The sequence below is a fragment of the Vipera ursinii genome (assembly GCF_947247035.1).
Source record: "Vipera ursinii genome assembly, chromosome: 1".
Classification (NCBI taxonomy): domain Eukaryota; kingdom Metazoa; phylum Chordata; class Lepidosauria; order Squamata; family Viperidae; genus Vipera; species Vipera ursinii.
Genome location: NC_139512.1, coordinates 267463489 through 267483219, shown reverse-complemented (window position 1 = coordinate 267483219; position 19731 = coordinate 267463489). Strand labels below are relative to the sequence as shown.

General features: G+C 38.2%; 1 protein-coding gene across 1 annotated transcript; it reads right to left on the bottom strand.

Moving 5' to 3' along the window:
* Nucleotides 1-385: 385 nt before the first annotated feature.
* TNFAIP3 (TNF alpha induced protein 3) lies at nt 386-19307 on the bottom strand. Its single transcript, XM_083357780.1, has 9 exons — nt 19057-19307; nt 13260-13572; nt 9782-9972; nt 8523-8670; nt 7752-7922; nt 7259-7439; nt 4154-5070; nt 3229-3458; nt 386-2619 (listed from the first exon to the last, which is right to left on the bottom strand). The coding sequence occupies exons 2-9, from the start codon at nt 13555-13557 to the stop codon at nt 2335-2337; spliced, it is 2421 nt and encodes an 806-aa protein (XP_083213906.1). The 5' UTR covers nt 13558-13572; nt 19057-19307; the 3' UTR covers nt 386-2334.
* Between the last annotated feature and the right edge of the window lie 424 nt (nt 19308-19731).

Here is a 19731-nt window from a genome sequence, read left to right as displayed (position 1 = left end):
CATCCTTCCGAGGTAGGTAAAATGAGGACCCAGATTGTTGGGGGCAATTAAGCTGACTTTGTAATATTGCCGCTTGGGTGTGTGTGTGAAAGCCCTAATAAGCAGGCATATACATAGAATGAAGGCTACTGCTAAGCTTGTAAGCCACCCTGAGTCTTCGGAGAAGGGCGGGATATAAATGGGATTAAAATAAAAAATAAATAAAATAAAATAGTTGAACTGCTGAAGAAACTGTGAGGGATGACATTTGTAAGGAAGCAAGTAGGTGGCAAGGAAACAGTGATGAAGTTCAGGGAAAAGGAAATGCCAAAGATAGCTCTTCACATCTATGAACCCCCCCCCCCCAAAGGGATGTTTTCAAACAATCACAAGAGTACAATTAAACAAATCTTTAAATAATTTATTTTGGCTGCTGGATTTCCCTTTATTGTCTTCCCATCTGTATTAACAAGAAGGGTTGTTTTTTTTTAAAGGAAAATGAGAATGATATAAGGAGCAAATTATTGTACTGGCAATGTGCAAATTTCAAACTTACATTTTTTTGAAATAACATAAATATTTAAATATGCCTTCACTTTTTACAAAGCTCACAAAATCACACAAAGAAATTTCAACAGCAAAGGACTGAGACAGTAGCAGTGTTTCACATAATGGAGACTACATACACATGCAAAATGCAAGCATTTGGCGTACATGTTTCCCTCCTTCCCACAACCCATCCCCGCCATATTCAGAGAAAAAAACAAGAGAATGCACAAGAACCTTAGGAAAAATGGAAGATTTAAATGGCAGAGCTCCAAATATTTTCTTGTTTGGTGCTTAGCTGAGAGTAATATGCAGATATGGCAGATAATGGTCCAAAATTGCAACCTTGCACTGTGGAAATAAACAGGATTTCACAGGAGTGGCCACCTTACAAACAACACAGAGCCTACTTTTTCCTCACTATTAGATATATTAGCAGTCAGATGCAACTGAGGATTGTAGGGATGTGTGAATGTGAAAAAACAACAACAAAAAACCCAAGCCTGTCTCCTTTGGGAGCCTCATAGTCCAGAAGTTAAGACTTAACTCTAGGGACACAGTGACCCACAGAAAATCATCCTTATTTCTTAGTAAATTCTGAAAGGATTGTGACAGTTCAGCAAACTTTTCATCCAACAGTAGAAGCCAGACGTGAAGAGAAAGCATCTTTGTTATATCAACCTTTTGGGCATCAGGGATCGGTTCTGTGGAGAGAGGTTTTCCTGCAGATCGGAGGGGGAGTAGTTTCGTGTGCTGCCTACATCCCATGGATTGGGCTTTGACTGTTTGCGCGGACCGGTTTCTAGCATGTTGCGGACTGGCGCTAGTCCACGGACCAGGGATTGGGGACCCTTGATCCACAATACGGAACAGTCACAGTTGGACTTTTTTCTCAATAAAACATAGACTAGGCTCTTTCTAATGTCAGTCTGCTTTCATATCAATCAATATATATGAATATCTTTATTTAGGAACTCTTATTTTTCCCATGTTCTCCCTCTGCCCCTCTCAAATGTTATACTTAAAAGTACATATGTTCTTTCATATACTAAATTACAAGAGGTTTAGTAACTACACCCTCATTCAAACTACACAGAATAGTAAATGGAAAAACATCAGTCAGCATTCCAAGGGCAAATTGTATAGGTTTACAGGTGCTCTGCGTGCATAAAACTTTTATTTGGAAACACTGCAAAAAAACCCAAACCCTATATAAAACAAATGTAGCAGGAGCCAACAATTTAAAAAAAGGACAAGCAAGCAAAAATTGTAAAACGTTCTCCCACAACTTCCTAATATTTTGTTCAATCTTAGCTCTACCATATCAACATTTTCAGAGCAATCAGACACACAATTCTGATGACTGTTGCAGAAAACGGTTGGTTTCAGGTTTTTTGGCTGGTTTCATTATACTCAGCATGCTCACAATTTAGACAGAATGCAAGAGACAAATTAGAAAAAAGCATGCAACAAGCAGCGTTATCCTTTCTCCTCATACAAGTACATACTCCAATACCAAGCATAATCTAAAAAACATTTTGGAGAAAAGGGGATTTTTGTAGTCAAGTATAAAATGTCTCTGTGCTGGAAGCAATCTGCTTTTCTATCCCAGGAATAATGTTTTGAACCTGCATAGTTCTGCAGACTCATACATATCTACATCTGCACACAAAAAAAATCAGCTTATTGTTTTCCCTCCAAAATCACCTTTTTTTTCACAAGACTGAAGATCAGGTGGATAGCAAGACCATTAAGTGTTTTGAACATAGCACCATTCTTTTTTCTTTTGCAGGGCAAAAAAAGGCATTGCTATCCATATATTTGTTTGAACTGATAGCATTCATTGCAATAGCCATTGCACTTGTTATTACCATAGTGATCACAAGCAGGGGCTCGGCAATGTTGTTTGGGAAGTTCATCGGCTGGAGGTTCAACCTGAGGTGTTCCAGACTGTCCCCGCTGGCTGACACGCAAGCACTCCTGACACACCTCCGCACTCCTAGAAGCTAAATTATTTCTACATGAAGCTTTAGCACATTTCCGTTTTTGAGAGTGTGTAGTTTTCTGGTGTAAGTCTTGATGTTGTCCTGTTTGCTGAAAACATTAAAAGCATCTTTTAAATGGAAAGCAGTTAAAGGCCTCTCCTTCAATAAACTTGCTGCTTTTACGTTAGACATCATTAACTACCACGAATAAAAGAATACTTAACAAAATTGATGTAGAAGCTGAATATTTTTTTAATCATTCATTTTTAAAAAAATGGAAATATACTTGATTTTCTTGAAAACTGTACTGACTACAAGATAGAGAATGAGTGCACAACTGCCAGCATGTAAAACAGATTAACTTGGCAGATGGCTAATGTAAAACGTGAATTTCCTAGTTGTGGTAAACATCAGCTTCCCTCTCCTCCCATTGCAAACAGCTACTTCCTTATACATGTTATTATGATCTAATCTCCATCAATCTACTGGGATGTTGCAATATCAAAATGACCCTTTATGGAAAGAAACCTCGCTTTCCACCTCCAAGAAGTGGGCAAACATTTATCATACTACATCATCTTCCAGAATCCTCTACAATAAACGCGTAAATTCAGCAGAAGGCAATATTTTGCCGATTCTTTCATGGAATCATATAGACTGTCTGGGAAGATAGGTACAAGATTACATTGGGAAGAATGAGTTGCATTTGCGCGCTGACCTCTGATTGTCTGACTACTTTGTCTTCCGTTCTTCTGGCTTCATGGAGCCGCTTGCTCTGGGCTTCAATAAAACATTTCTGGCAGTATCCCTCAAGCATGGTGCTCCCTATTGTGACACATTCTCGGCCCGGACAGGAAACGGTATTCTGATAGACAGCAGCTGAGACTCCAGGATGCTCTGAAACAGGAGAAGTCACAGGAGACCTTCGCTGATGAAGCTGTGGAGCCTCTATAATAAAAGAACAGGAGAAAAACAATCACTCTAATGTAAATTCTGAGGACAGAATGACAAAAGGGCCAAGTTATCTGTTTTACCTCCCTTATTCTACAACTGTAGTACTGTATTCAGAAGAAAAGCTGAGGCATATAATTTAGGAAGGGTATTTTTAAAAATACCTGGGTCTTTTTTTGGTAACTGCTTAAGTAGCTGGTGACATTTTTTTATGGCAACGAGTTACATGAGGAAAGACAGATATCAACTTTCTACTTTTACTGTACTGCAAAATATTCTACTATTTATTCCTACTGAACTTACAATTGCTATGAATTTCAGTTCCAGATGAACTCAGAAAAAAAATGTGAAAATCTAAAGTTCCCCAGCAACGAAAGTGATCTCTAATACAATAAACAGATGTAGTTAGGGTTGCTCTGTCTATCTCAGCAAAATATGAAAGCAGCCCTGGAATTTTCAACATTATGGTGAATGGCCAATGCAAGATGCAACAAATTCTACCTTGGCTGCCTGTGCACAATACAACATTTCAAAGGCTTCAGAGCTACGTACTACACTTGGTCTTAGTCAAAAGGCTATTTTGTTATACTCAGTTTGCATTTATCTGATGTTCTCTTGCAAATTCCAAATTTAGCACCTCCCAACTCATTAAGGAAGAGGAAGATAGAACCAAATGATATTCTCTTACTTGCCTCTATTTTCTTGATATTCAAAGTAACACAGGGTACAAAAGCCTTCATTCTGCAGAGTCCCAAAAAAATTACAGCCAGGCTTCCTGCATTTGCTGTTTCTCGTCCTTGCTTCTGTTCTTTGGGGCTGAACATATGGTGGCACGTCCACCTTACTGCTGTTGGTTACTGCTTGACAGGAATGCTGCAAAAAACTTTGTGGTACAGGAATGGGATCAGAGGAGGACCTCTGATGGGTTGAAGGCATAGCGCCAGAGCTGGCCTTTGAGGAAGGGTCTCTAGTCCGTTTGAAGCAAGCGCTGCACATCCCATTGAAGGTTCTGTTGGTGTCCTTAAGGCAGGATGTGCAAGTCACGCAATTCGAATGCTGTGGGTCGCTTGGATTATTGCAAGGATTGATCTCTGTACAGCTGTAGCAACGTTCGCAAAGCCCGTTGTACTGCACATTCAGTGTAAAAGGGCAGCCTGGGGTCCTGCATTTCATGGCCGTTGTTTCACTGTATAGAAAAAGACTTGGAGCTGTGGGGGGTGCAGAACGAGGTTCTGTGCTGGAATTCTCCAAAGTCCAGGCAGGAGGCTGGTGGTGCTCATCTTTTGGGTAACTGGACCTATTTACCCGGGGCTTTTCTGAGCCGGACCAGAAATGCTGCCTCTTTATCAAATTTGCCCTTTGTCTCTGTTCAGAGCACTCATGGCAGAACGGCTGGGTATTCACAGACATGTAGAAAGGGCAGTTGGGAGTTTCACATTTTGCCTCCATAAGGGATAGCTGGGATAACTGCAGCTCCAGCCTGTTTCTCGCGCCTGCTTCCTTCCCACTAAATTCACTGTTTTCTTTCCACCGCTTGTACTCATGTTGTACCAGCTGAAAGTAATCTTCCACCAGATTAATCTCTTTGGGCAAGTTACCTTCGTCCAACCTTGAAAAGCAAAGGGACAAGGAATTGATATCACTGGAGGGAGAAAAGGCAATGGTCTTATACAATCTAGGAGGAAACTGGGAAGTTGGAAGACCTGTGATTTACTTAATCAAGTATAGCACTGCAGCTGAAATCCTAGACTAATAATATGTTATGGAAGGAAGCGGATTTCTTTTTTGAAAAGATGAAATTATGGGGAAAAGTTTCATGCATACTTGTGGAAAGAGTTGACATTGACATGTGACGCCCTCTTTTAGCACGTTAAGAACATTCTTTCCTAATTACATCAAGGACCAAATTGTTAAGGTCTAGGTCAGGGGTCTTCAGACTTGGCCCTTTTATGACTTGTGGACTTCAATTCCCAGAATTCCTCAGCCAGCGTGCCTGGCTGAGGAATTCTGGGAGTTGAAGTCCACAAGTCATAAAAGGGCCAAGTTTGAAGACCCCGAGTCTAGGTGGCTTATGGTCCTCCACTCTTCACTCCAATTAGATTTCTTCCCTATGAAACAATATGACTTCTCATCACAACATAGTTTTGTCTCAAAATAATTCCAAATATTAAAACAAAAGAAAGTAGTTGGAAGACTAGCTTAGCCAGAATACCAACTATGGCCCCTTTTTCTGGTTCAAGATACCTTTGTTATGGTTTATTTATTCCACAGAAACATTTAACCTTGATTTCTGCAACGCTTTGTGCAATACAATTTTAATGATATGTGGGAATGACCCTGGGAGATAGGGAAGAGACACAGTCAAGGGAACAATCAGATAAAAGGCAGCTGAGCCCGTATCAGGATACTTTTTCTGCCTGGTCTACAAGGCCAATAATATACTATTCAGGAAATTTAATTTAATACGGTTGTAGGAACAGGAGTGATTTATTCCACCGAAGCACATATGCAGTTATAAAAATGTTGCAGCACACAATGGACTCTGGACAAGGCAATGGTACTGCTGTTTTAATCAACATGCAGGTCACTTTAAATTGCTATTATATCTATCTTGCTGGTGGGCAATATTGTTTGGAGGGCATATGGACATGCTTTTCATGGAACTCTTAGCTGCACTCCAGGAATTAAATACAAATTAAAGCTTTTGATCTGCTTGTGGACCAGTTGATTTGCATTTTTTAAAAAAAATTCTGCTCCTACTTGTTCCAAATTTGGGAAGTTATTTCATGTCATTCCAGAAGGCTAACAGCAAAGAGGCATTCAACAATCTAATCATAGTAATCTGAGGAGCATTATGGTTTACTGAATGTAACATGGTAGTGAATTGCACTAAGCTTCCATAAGGTAAACCTTAATTGAACTTACTGCTTAGCCATGATAGTGATTGATTAGAGATGCTTAGAAACTTCTCGTATAGTTAAAAGAACATTAACAGGGAATAGAACTTGAGAGTTTGCCGTTCAAATATTTTGTGCTGCAGCTATGTCCCCCCCCCACTGTAGCAGTGGTACTTCCTTGTCTTTATATATGGCCCTCTTTACATACTGATATCTGAGCAAGGAGTAGATCCACATCTCATTTTACAAAAGGTTTGCTCTCCATGTATACATTGGTATGAATGAGCCATTTTTTTCTCATTAATGGCAAGGAATTCTTACAGGTAAGCATGATGGCTGGGCATATAGACTCCATCAATAATAAGAATGAAAGACTAGTCACACTTTTCCTTGACTCCCCCCCTCTCCACACTCACGCATACCCTCATACACAAGGGAAAAAGAAAGGAATAGCATACGAATATCCTTATTGCCCCTCAGATAGATGAATTTCAGAGAGTAAAATAGTTTCATCTTGGACCACCATCTTTGCAGGAAGAGGAGCAACAAAAAAGCTATAGACCAGACATGTCAAAGTCGTGATGTCACGTGATATCGCGCAACGTATTGGGAGAGTTTTGCCATTGCCGGCAGTGGGGTGGGCTTCCGCATGACGCTTCCGGCCCGTGGGCCGGCAGTTTCGACACCCCTGCTGGAGACAATACCTTTAAAAAAATAATCTACCAGTTCCTGATTGAAGATCAGGAGCAGGATCTATGTTCACTATTTTTTGTAGCTTCCTGAATTAACATATATATTTTGCTTAACATCAACATCGTACATCTTTGAAGAGGGTGCTTACAATACTTGAAAACAGATTATCAAATAATAAGGTTGGAACTGGACAAGACTTATACTAACTTTGCAGCATTAATGAGATGTGTTGTCCCTGGGTCCCATCCCTGTACAGGAATTTCAATCACCATTAGGTAGGCTCTCATCAGTTTTTCTTTCTCCCTTTCTTCAGCGTCAGTTAAAAAATGCACTTTTAAGTCTTCAAATCTTCCTCTTTCGCAACTGACTAAAGGAACTGCCCTGATTTCTGTAGAAAGAAATAGGAAAAAAGGGAATGAATCAAATAAGGTAGAGAAGAGTGCAATGCAGCAGACGTCACTAATAGATCAAGTTCAGCAATCTTTATAAGAACAATCCAGGATGTAAACAAAAATATAGTAATGGCATTAATTAAGTATAAGCAAGTGATAAAAAAAATATCGGGAATTTTTAACAAGGTAAAATAATTTATCTAAAGTGACTCTAACAATTCAAAATAGGTTTGTGGCTGTCAGCTCAGAAGGCAGAGGGAACAGGCAAATAGAGGCATAATATAGACTGGTAATGTTCAAATGCGTACCTGGCCCGCTATCCTTCAGAACAAGCAAAGGAGTGAAGTGCATGCTGTCGTAAGCAAGAATGATAGGATATCGGTAACAGTCCTCTGCTGACCAATGGAGAGGCAGATAAATTCCACCAACATTCAGAGGGGAAAAGCTGGAACCTGACTGCAGACTTCTGAGCATTTTATCTGTTTAGCGTTAAGAAAAGACAAATGGCTTGGGTTAATATTAGGCTCTTTTCTACTTTAATTTCTAAAGATTCATCAGTACATAAACAACTCAATGTGACAACAACTTAACATTAGTTGATTTGGAGAGAATGAAGGCTGGAAAGTGAGTAAAGTAATATTGTAAATGGATGGGTAGGTGGGCAGCTTGGTGGATTTTTTTTTTAGGCCTAGTTTAGAACAGATATATAACAATTCTAATGTTTTCTGTAGAAAGCCACGCTTGGTTTTTTTTTTTAACTATCAAAGTCAAAAAGGATTCCAAAAGTTGGAGAAAAGGAGCCTGGGAGCCACCTCTGGCAACCCTGCTCTGGAACCTTGATTGTACATTGCACCAAACTACAACTGCACAATGAATGAATGTGGAACAGAGGGAAGATTTACCCTTGATCCCTTAATGAATGAATATTAGGAAAGATGGAAGAATTGGGGTCAAATTATGAAATACTAATTGTCCTTCTTAGGCAATTATTATGTGGAGGGATGATAACACATATAGACAAGTGTGAGCTCATAAAATGGGGTCTTAGAAGTATTGCTGTTATGTCCATCAATTCTTACCTGCAACAATTATGATGGGACGCCTTAAGATGTTAGCAAGGACGAATATATGGATTTCTTCCAGAGAGGTATACTGGAGGCCTGTGTGTGCAATTGACGTTTCTGCAGATGCCATTTTAATAAGATTGTCCCATTCGTCATCCCAGTTCTAATGTAGAAAAATAAGATGCATCAGGAATCATCATGCAATGCTGAAGCCCTTGCACACCAGAAATACACTTAAATGTTTTTCTTCTGCTACAAATCAACGTATTTTATAGTACGTCATGTTGAAAGATTGAAGTATTGATAAATGCAGTACTGAGTTCTGATTATGGTGGTCATTTTTATTCTTCTTCCCAATCATTCTTCTGGAAATCAGTTCTAAACATGACTCCGTCATTGGTTTTATTATTTTTAATAGCATTCCTACACACTACCTTATTTTACATTCTAAGTCCCAACAGGATGAATATGTCTACCCCGTAGCTATCCTATGGACCCACATGAAATGATGGTGAAGAAATGTGTCATGGTACATGAGGGTACCAGCTCGCAACAGTCTGGGCAAGAGGTGAATATAGGCATGATGTTTTCCTGTTGCTTGGATCAAGATATTTCAGCTATTAGGAAAGGGACCTGATTAGCAAAACATGTATTTTTTTTAAAAAAATCTAGGACTACTCCTTTTGGAGCCCATCCACATACAGAAATAGCACTTGGCACTTCTACATTAATTTCCAGTAAAAAAGTAATCAGCCTTATAAGTAATCAGCCTTATAAGTGACTTAGGAAGATTTGTATGGATAACCATCAGTAATCTGCAGAGTGAAACTGAAAACAGGATGACATATTCAGCTGGCTGAGACTCTGTGGTGGAATAGGTTATGACCATCCTACATATTCCCAAGAGGCAGGAATTAAAAAAAAACATAATATAACTGTTTTCATTTCTTATTTTTACTACTGTTGTTAATGGTGTATTTCTCCATAATAGGAAAAACAGACGAACATCAACTTCATAAGATGTGGGTGGTCCATGGAAATAACCCAAATTGGGGGAGGTTGCTCGCTCTGGAAATTCCACAATAGCAAAACTCTTTGTTAATGAATTGAGCAATCCCGTAAAGTTATAGGATTAAAACGTTTTAACTGGTGGATGGCTCCACAATTTTATTTTCTTAATTGCATCCCATCATGTGTAATTACCACAAGGAATCACAAACCAATGGTATCAAGATTTGAAACATTATTCCCTTATATAAACTGGATTACTTTACCCTAGTATCATAGCAGAGTCCTGTTGCCACAAATTCCTCTGATTTAAGTGTTTCTCGCTGCCAGCGCAGTTTAAAATTGCGTGTATCAGCTTCTTTAAGCACACTAAATAACGTTTTTCTCAGAAGCAGATCAACATCTTGGACACCCCACATATACTGGGAAGCAGCGTGCATGAGACAATTTCCATCTCCTACAGGAAAATAAACAATTAAGATATCCAAATATACATTACAAAATATAAATAAAAGCATATCAGCATATGTAATAACAATATTGAACAAGTTACTCTAATGGGATGCGGTAGTGTGCAGCAAACTGTAACAGATCCCTTGCTACTTCCTTTGATGTCCATAGAATCCTGGTAATAAGCACATATGGCAGGCAGTTATAATGCAGCTATTCACCTGCATTATCAGGCAAAAGTGAATTTAGATGCTGATTAGCTTTCCAAGTATTCATTTATTTTAAAATATTACAACTCCTTGTTTTATATGTATTTATCAAGATTTGAAAATTAATTGTTGGATACTTTTTAATGTCTGCTTATTTTGTTACAACTACGCTGTAAAAGATCGTGTCATTTTGCATTTCTTCATATTATAGGTTAGATAATAAGAGATTTATAACCATTTTTAAAGTAGTAAGTTCAGTAGTAAATAAACTAATATCTCAGCTTTTTCAAGAACCTAGTTAGTCTGTTGTTGTTGTTGTTGTTTTCCCTTCCCCTCTTGTTCAACTTAGGACAATTTAGGGAAGGCATTTTCCGTGGGGCAGTAGGCTTACTAAGCTTGTGTTCTTCAGCAACTATATAAAAGGTTTTAAATACAAGAGCAGGAAAAAAAGAACAACAGATGAAAGACATGAAATGATGATTTACAGGCTTCTGGCTCTGCAAGCAGAAAAATATGGCATAGAGGTAGGACAATTATTATTACATCCTTTAAAAAAATTCCCTGTGCAAAATCTAGAGCAAAGATAATTTCCCTGTGTATGCTAGTTTTCAGTTCTTTATTGAGAACCACTCAGTCCAAAATTCCCTAAGCAACATTTGGAATTCCCCAGTGTTAAGATATTTGACTAGTAATTGAGTAACAGCCATTGTACTTCTTGTTCTGATGTACAGACATTTGAACTGTGAAGTACACACTGGACTTTCCAAGTGGGTGTGGTTAGGTTATGCTGGAATGCCTATTCATTAGAGAAGCGAAATTACTAGTTAGTAGATGTTGGAATCTTTTAAAATGACATGCTTTCCTTCAGCCATTGTCTTTTAGATTAACAAACGTATGTGAGGGATTTGTAGCGCCCCCCCCCCCCATTTCTACAACTGCATTTAATATTTGCACTTCTTTTATTAAAACTAACTTTACTACAGACATAGGTGCATTTATTTTTTTTTGTTCTTAAAATGAATAGTTTCCTCTAAAATGCACATCATCCTGTAAGGATGACAACTTAAGGTTATTCTGACAAACTGCTGTTACAAATCCTGTCATTATCTCCAGAGGGAAGAAAATAAATGTTCATGTCTATAGAGAATCCTTCATATGCTCGCAGTCCTCAGGTATCTTCTGATTCTCTATTACGTGCTTTCTCGATATTCCCCATTCCAGATACACTGAAATATGCCCAGTCAATGCAATGTTTTTTTTGCTTCTGATGTGCAGCCTAGGGTCTGCCAATGGCCAGGAAAAAGATCTGAAAATGCCCATGGTAGCCATTCCTAGGTTAATTCTCTCCAAATGTGGACTACAAGGTCCACTTCTCCTACCAAGAGGACCAGCTTTGTCTAATAGACAGAAGTGATTAGCTGATAAGGAGACTGCTTGGAAAGTCAACTGAAAGCATAGAAGCTAAGAACAGTGTCACTATAGAGCAGCAGTATCCATGGAAGAGGGATTTGGCCAAAGCAGGCAAGATTGCAGACAGAATGTTACACTCCAAACTCTGCCTTTTTTATGTGTTTCAATATTGCATACACCAGGGGTCTTCAAACATGGCCCTTTTATGACTTGTGGACTTCAATTCCCAGAATTCCTCAGCCAGAGTGCCTGGCTGAGGAATTCTGGGAGTTGAAGTCCACAAGTCATAAAAGGGCCAAGTTTGAAGACCCCTGGCATACACATTTAATAGGACAGCATCATGGCCTTCAGCTTAGCTGTTTTGATACCTCACGTACACTCTGCAGAGCCTGCAATGCACAACTCATTGAATAAAACTTTCAATGTAGAAAACTGGAGGAATATAGTTATGTGGCAGAAAGATTTCTATATTTGAATATGATGGCCAACGATAAGAGATTTGCCTTTGTTTGAGATGAATCTGCCAGTTCTAGCACTCTACCTAAAAATGAACCTTTTAAAAATTATTTTTCTAAATTCATCACAAGACACAGTGTTAATAAAAAGTGACCAATTCATTTATAAAAACTTCAAAGTACCATTAAGGATCCTAATCCTCTATAAGACTATACTGAAGAACTGGGTAAGTCAACAACCTCAAGATAATTTTGGGACAAAAATTGGGAATTTGGGACAAAAATTGTGATTACAGACATTTTAGGAAATGCAAACAGGAAGCTAGGTGAACAAAATACAAATTCTCCTTCCATATATTTATTTGTGCATATACCTTTCAAATACTGTGTAGCTCAAACCACTTCCTATGTAATGTTTCAGCCACTTAATTGGACATATAGCTAAAGTTTGGAGAGATTATACTGGAAACACTGAAACTGAGAAAGATATGAGAACACCAATGAAGCTTTCTGACAAAGCATTGATCTGAAATTTCTATTACCACACAGAAGACATTATCTAATATTTTTGCCCACAGATAAATTCTTTTCAATCAATCCGTCTCCTTGTTAATGGCACCATGAACAACAATGGAAGAAACAACTGTAAATTAGCATTCAAGCGCCTTTTGATTATATTTGGCATGGCTGTGAGGAAACTCAGGCTACCTGTGGCTCCAAGAAACCTATGATTTTGAGTATAACACTGGATTTCTAAGAAATTAATATAACGTATTCCTTGGAGTCCATTTTATATTAGACATACATTTCATTTTTAAAAAGAAGGGAAAACAGCTCATTTATGTTTTTTAAAAAAAATGTTCTTTCATTTAAACTGGGATTATTCAAGATCCATTGTTGGAATAATTATAGTAAATGGTATCAGTCAGCCACTGACTCATCTAGTACCCTTCAGATGCATCGGACCAACTATAACAGGGTAGGCAACCTTGGCTCTTTTATGACTCGTGGACTTCAACTCCCAGAATTCCTGAGCCAGCTGGCTCTGGAATTATGGGAGTTGAAGTCCACGAGTCATAAAGGAGCCAAGGTTGCCTACCCCTGAACTATAAGAATAGCGAGCTAGCATTTGGGAAGACGGGAGTTGAAAATACCGCACGTCTTACATTTACCCTGTCAGAGCAATTTCAAATTACAGTTATACGATGAACCTGACTTACCATTCGTCTTCAGTGGCATAAGTTTTTTAACTTCTCGACACCAGTTTAACTTCTTTTGGCGTTCCAGTGAGTTTTGGGTTGCTTGGTCAATTAGAGATTTTTGAAGAAGCTTCTGAAAAGGCGGGCAAAAATGACACATTCTGAACATCTCTATGGTGTATCTATGCATAGTTTTAAAATGCTGGATAATTCCACTGTTGCACTTGAGAAGGTCTTCAGACATCAGTTCTCTTATCTTCACAGCTTTCAGCATGTTGCTCAAAAATAAAGCTTGAGGAATGATCTGAGATCCAGCCATTCTACAAGAAGAAACCTAAAAGGAAAACAACATTAGTTACTCATGGTTTGCTTTACATCGCAAAATTTGTCCTAAATGCCCTTTCTAATGCAGGTATATAACAAGCAGTACTACAGGTCACTTTTAAATAAATTGCTCTTTGCACCTTAGTGTGGTTTATCATGAACCTTAAGCAAACGCTTGCTGTGGGAAAAGAAATCTGCACCTAAGGGATATCCTTAGATGATGTCAGTTCTAGAGAAACTACGGTTGAGTGTGCCTAACGTAGCAGAACTGGAGAGCCATAATTATTCAGCTGTAAATCTTTCTGATGACAATGAATTTCCTTTTGGTTTAGAATCCCCCCATATATATATATTTTTCCATTCCACATTCTCCCTCACACTGTCTGATGACCTTGGGGGATTTTTTTTTAAAGTAGCACACGGCATAGCTTGAATTGCCCATCTTTTAATTATAAATTGCAGTCTGAAACTCTAGACATCATTATTAGGATGGCATGGTTAATACTGTCCGCTATTTGAATAACCATAACAACTCTAAAGAATATTCCAGGTCACCATCTTAAAAGAAAGACTCCTTTTTCACAGACTAGAAATTGATATTTCATTGAAATGCAGTGATCTCACATTTCCTTTGTTCAGCAACACTTAAGGCTGGAAAGATCTGTCCGTAAAAGGAAGTATTTATAATAGGTTTTTGTCTAGGATTTTCCTCCTTAGTTTCAACATGAATTGCTATTTTAATGATATGCATGAAGCTTTAAAACACAGTGACCTATACTTCAGGTATTTAAAGATTCCCATGTTTTGGTAAAAAAAAAATGTGGATTTTTTTACATGCAAACTTATTTCTAATTATAACAAATCAAATCAAAAACAGGCATTCGGGCCAACAGGATTAAAAAAAACCCACATGAAATGGCCATTATTTGTCCTAAAGTAAATAAGAATCAAAAATTATTAATCTTGAATGGTATATAAAAAAATTTGTGTTAAACATGTATATTTTATAAAGGAAACTGTTTACAGCTGCCTTGTAAACAAATATCTATAGGAATCGAAAACTAATCAGTTATTGGATCAACAGAAAACTTGAGATCAATAAAAAAAGTTTTAATGACACCAGGTTATGGTTATATATATAGAAAGAACTGTAGCTAAGCAGTCAAGATGAAAACCAGATATATCTCCATTACAAAGGACCCACAAAATGCAATTCTATTGATTTCATTTACCAAAATAAGACAAAAATCTGGATTTCATACTTAATTTTACTAGATAATTAAATATGTTTTATAAAATCTATTTAAAGCATTGATGGAAATGTGCTTAATTATGCAGAAATCATACAATTTAATTGTGTTTTAATATTTATTTTATATGGACTGTTAATATCTAAACCTAAAATGTACAAATCTAAAATGTAAATGTAAAGACAGAAAGACATCACTGATCAGTAGAATATGTAGTAGTGATTTTCCTCCTTCTACTAAGATAGTGTTTTCAGAATTATACCCATATTAAGACATCTAGAATTATAAGAATTATAGCGCTAAAGACAAGCATCTTTTCAATTCTAAAGTTAACAAGGGTATATAGACAGTTCCCTTCTGACAGCTCTCACAAGCATATAATAGTGGAAGATGATTTTGAGTCAATGGGAAAGTTGGTATGAATAACAATGATTACCTAAATAAGAAATGTATGCTTAGGCCTTTAACTGGTTCTTTCCAATATTACATAATAACAAACTATCCAATTAGTTAAGTGCAATTATAAAGCTAATTCACATTCCTGGATTGTTATCAGCAGTTCCCTTTAATGCAATCTTTGTTATATGACTGAGCTCATTGTACATCTTGAGTTTTCCAACCATCCTATTTATATGTAATCCTGGTAACTTCAATACATTTTATTTATTTAGCAATATAAATGTATATACAGTTTCACGCTAACAAAGGTTTTATCCTGGATGATGCCTGCTTTTTTCCCCCTTTATCTTGACTGCAGAAATCTCACCAACATATATATATATTTAATCGCCTCCATATGTCTATGGAGATTATCATTGTTGTCTCAAAGGTGCTTTTTTTCCATTCTCCACACCATCCAGCCAAACCTGATGAAGTTTCTTGGATGAGAAGCAATAAGTCTTATTCTTCCTCAAGGAAAAAAAACATAGTCCAATTGCCTTTCAAAAAAAAAGCACCTTTGAGACGTTGCCTCCATAATTTTAAATATGACATCTTACGTATCTGGTGAAGAAAATAAAATTACCTTATAAAACATAACGGCTATCAAACTTTTAATACTTAGCAAAGTGAAAGATAGAAGCATATTGCTTCTGACAATCTGGTATCCACCAAATGTGTCAGACTAAATAAAATTCTCATCGTACCTTGTCAGGATGGAACAGGTTTTTGGTGGAATGAGATGGTGGGAATAATCTAGTCAAACAGGAAAGCACCCAATTGAGAAAGGCTAGACTAAGGGATTTCAACTTCTCGATTGGCCACTACAGGTAGGCTTAAAATAGAAGAGTGATATAATATCAATCTTGATATTCATATTAAGCTATTATACTCATTAATCACTAGGCTTGTCAGTTGGAAAGCTGACAGCCTGGGTTTGAGACCCAAGGGCCATGAGACAGGGTGAGCTCCCATTACTTGCCCCATCTCCTCCAGTTTGAAAGCATGCAAATGTGAATAGATAAATAGGTACCACTTCAGTGGGAAGGTAACAGCGTTCTGTGCGCCTCAGCATATAGTCATGCTGGCAACATGACCACGGAAGTGTCTTTGGACAATGCTGGCTCCCTCGGCTAAGAAACGGAGATGAGTACTACCTGCTAGAGTCAGAAACGACTGGACAGGAGAATTCTAGCTTCTAATATATAGTAATTATAGCTATGAATAAAGTAAGATAATAGTAAATTGGGACATTTGTCCCACACTGGCAATAGCTTAATCTAGATGAAAATAAAAACTGGAATCAAATCAGAACACATCGTGAACCTCTTTGTGTCTACTAAGAAGTTAGTTCCAAAAAAACTCAATGAATTTTACTTTAAAAGGAAGTGACTGACCATGGCATGATATAAAAATAGACTGATGAAACTAAACACAACTGAGTATGATTTGGTCATACTACCTGGAATTAGTTTCTAATACTTTTACTAAAGTCTTAGACCACAATTATGGCTTTTTGAACTCCTATCAGTCAATTCTATTCCACATTTTGGAAAATATTCTCAAACCTCAACCTATTGAGAGTTTCCTGATTATTGCTGGTAAAAAAAAACTGAATGAATAAATAAAGTGTATTTATTGGATTGTCTCAATTGTCTACAGTTAATGTTCTCACTACAAATTCTTGATTCTACTGTCTATGTCATCAGATGCCATCCCTAAGCATCTGCATGATGAGGCTCAGCTTTTAAACAGTAAGCATTTGACTATCTTTCCGTCATTCATAGATAGATAGATAGATAGATAGATAGATAGATAGATAGACAGATAGATATAGATAGATATAGATATAGATAGAATGAAGGCTACTGCTAAGCTTGTAAGCCGCCCTGAGTCTTCGGAGAAGGGCGGGATATAAATGGAATTAAAATATATCTATCTATCTATCATCTATCTATCATCTATCTATCATCTATCTATCTATCTATCTATCTATCTATCTATCTATCTATCTATCTATCTATCTATCTATCTATCTATCTAATCTGTGAAGTTATTGAGACATTTCCAGGTAAAGGATTACAGTCTGTAGTAAAGTGGCACCCAAAAATGTTTATAGATAAATAAGAAGTTTGTACATTTCTCTATGGCTAACTTTCAGGCTTGTTTCTAAGATATCATTCCTGTCTTTCATATATGGGAAAGAAACTAGAAAATGAAGAAATATGTATTGCTAAAATGGCCAGTTGTGACCACCAAACATTACCTGCTAGGCTGAGGTACTTAGGAATTGGGATGCTAGGACTAACCACACCTAGCTAACAAGCACTATTAAGGAATCTGAATTTTAGTTAAAATTTGGAGATGCCTCACTATAAAATCTTTTGAAAGGTTTTATGGAATAACTGATAGAATTCCTTCACTTCAGTGTAGCTTCCTTTCCTATAAGTAGGATTATATCTTATTCTTTTATTTTTTTGCAGCAGTGGCATATTTATCCTTTTTTGTAGTGTAATATAGTATAATTATCATTAAAAGATATACCCACATATTATGTCATGCCTTGTAATATCCACATATATAGTATGCATTCTTTAAAAAAATGCATTCTCTTAAAAATAGGGAATACTTGTTTGTTTCCTAACCACTTTTAGGAGCTGTCATACTCTTATGTAACTTTATAGAACAAACAAGTATAACTTGTACATTTGTAGTTCTTGCTGCAAAGGTTTATCTGTACCAGAGTTCAACCCCAAGTTATCTTCAGTATTAAACCCAACTTCTATTATTTATAAACCAATGAAAGTTTCTCTCAGCCTATAAGTTTTGCTTCGGCTAGGCTAAAGAGCAATCCACTTTGTATATGACATTGCTTTATGGATATGTTTCCATTAAGCCAAATTAGAAGAGTTGATGTGATAATACGTACAGATATTTTTAAGTGGGGAGGAGTGTGGATCAACTATATTTACCTTTTCTATAATACAAATACATCTGAGTTTCCCCACTTGACTAAGCACCCATCTTCAGCAAGCCTGGTCTAGCCTTGTTTACAGTTCAGTTCCTCAACTGTGTGATTATTATATTAGGCTAAATTTTTATTTCTTGGAGGAAAATTGCCTTGAATTCACTGGGCATTAGGTTCTGACTAGTTTATGTATTCATTTGGAAAAATTATTAGCCACCCTTCCTACAACAAGGCACAGCTAACACTATTCAGAGACCTCCAAGAGCTGAATGAAATAAGGGATCCCAACACACCCTGCAACTAACTCTTCACGTACAGGAAAGGTAAATAAATCCTCTGATCGCCTTTCATGGCTTTTTCAAAATCCAAACCCTTCTGTAATAAACAATAAAGCTTGGAGGGAAACCGCTTCTTCGCTTCTACTTAAGACTGCCCCCTAATGCTCAACTTCATTGTCTCCAAAGCGACCCCATTCTTGGTACAAATTGGTAGGAAAGCAGCTAGGAGGGTGAATCAGCACCCATTTATTTTTTTTATTTTAATTCCATTTATATCCCGCCCTTCTCCGAAGACTCAGGGCGGCTTACAAGCTTAGCAGTAGCCTTCATTCTATGTATATGCCTGCTTATTAGGGCATTCACACACACCCCAAGTGGCATTATTACAAAGTCAGCTTAATTGCCCCCAACAATCTGGGTCCTCATTTAAGCAGCCTTATTTACTGTGCAGCCCCCCTCCCCCCCACAAGCCGGAGGCATCCAGCCATCATCCCTCCGTTCCTCTCTGACCATCTGAGCGAAAGCAGCTCCGCAGAATCGGAACCGAACATCGGCCTTACCTGCACCGGCTCGGAGGAAAGCCCTTGCAATCTGCTACTAATCCTCTTCAACGTTAACGAGTCAAGCGTCGGGCGATGCCACTTGGGCAGCCATGAATCCCAAGCCCGTCCTCGAGCGCTTTAGGACGAAGGGCTCCTTCCCTCGCCCAACAACTCTGCTCCTCCTCTTGCTCTCTCTCTCTCTCTCTCTCTGCCACCAGCTTGCCAAGAGTTGCCGAGAGATTCTGGGTTGGTCGGACCGGACGATCTGTTTTTTCTTCCGTTTTACTAGGAGGAACACGACTTCTCTCTCTTTCCCACCCCCACCCCCCCCACCCTTCAAAGTTCCGTAGTGGGGATTTCCACATCGGGCGCCGAGGGTTTTTCCGAGGTGACACCCCCCCCCCCTGCCTGGCGGAACAACAGCTGCTTTGCAAAAGAGCTGAGCTGAGCTGCTCGGCGCGATGTCGCGCGGCAATCTGCAGGGGGCGCTGGAGACGCGAAAGAGGCGGCGCGTGCGCAGTCCGGCACGTGATCCTCCCGGAGCTGGATTTGTCGTCATCGCGCCTGTCTGACCTCGATAAGCGTTTTGTCTCTCGGCGTCTCCTGCTGGGTTTCTCCCGCATGAGTCACGGAGAGCCTTTGCCCCCTTTTTCTTTTATTCGAAAGAAGTGTTTAATTGATTGGCGAGGGGGA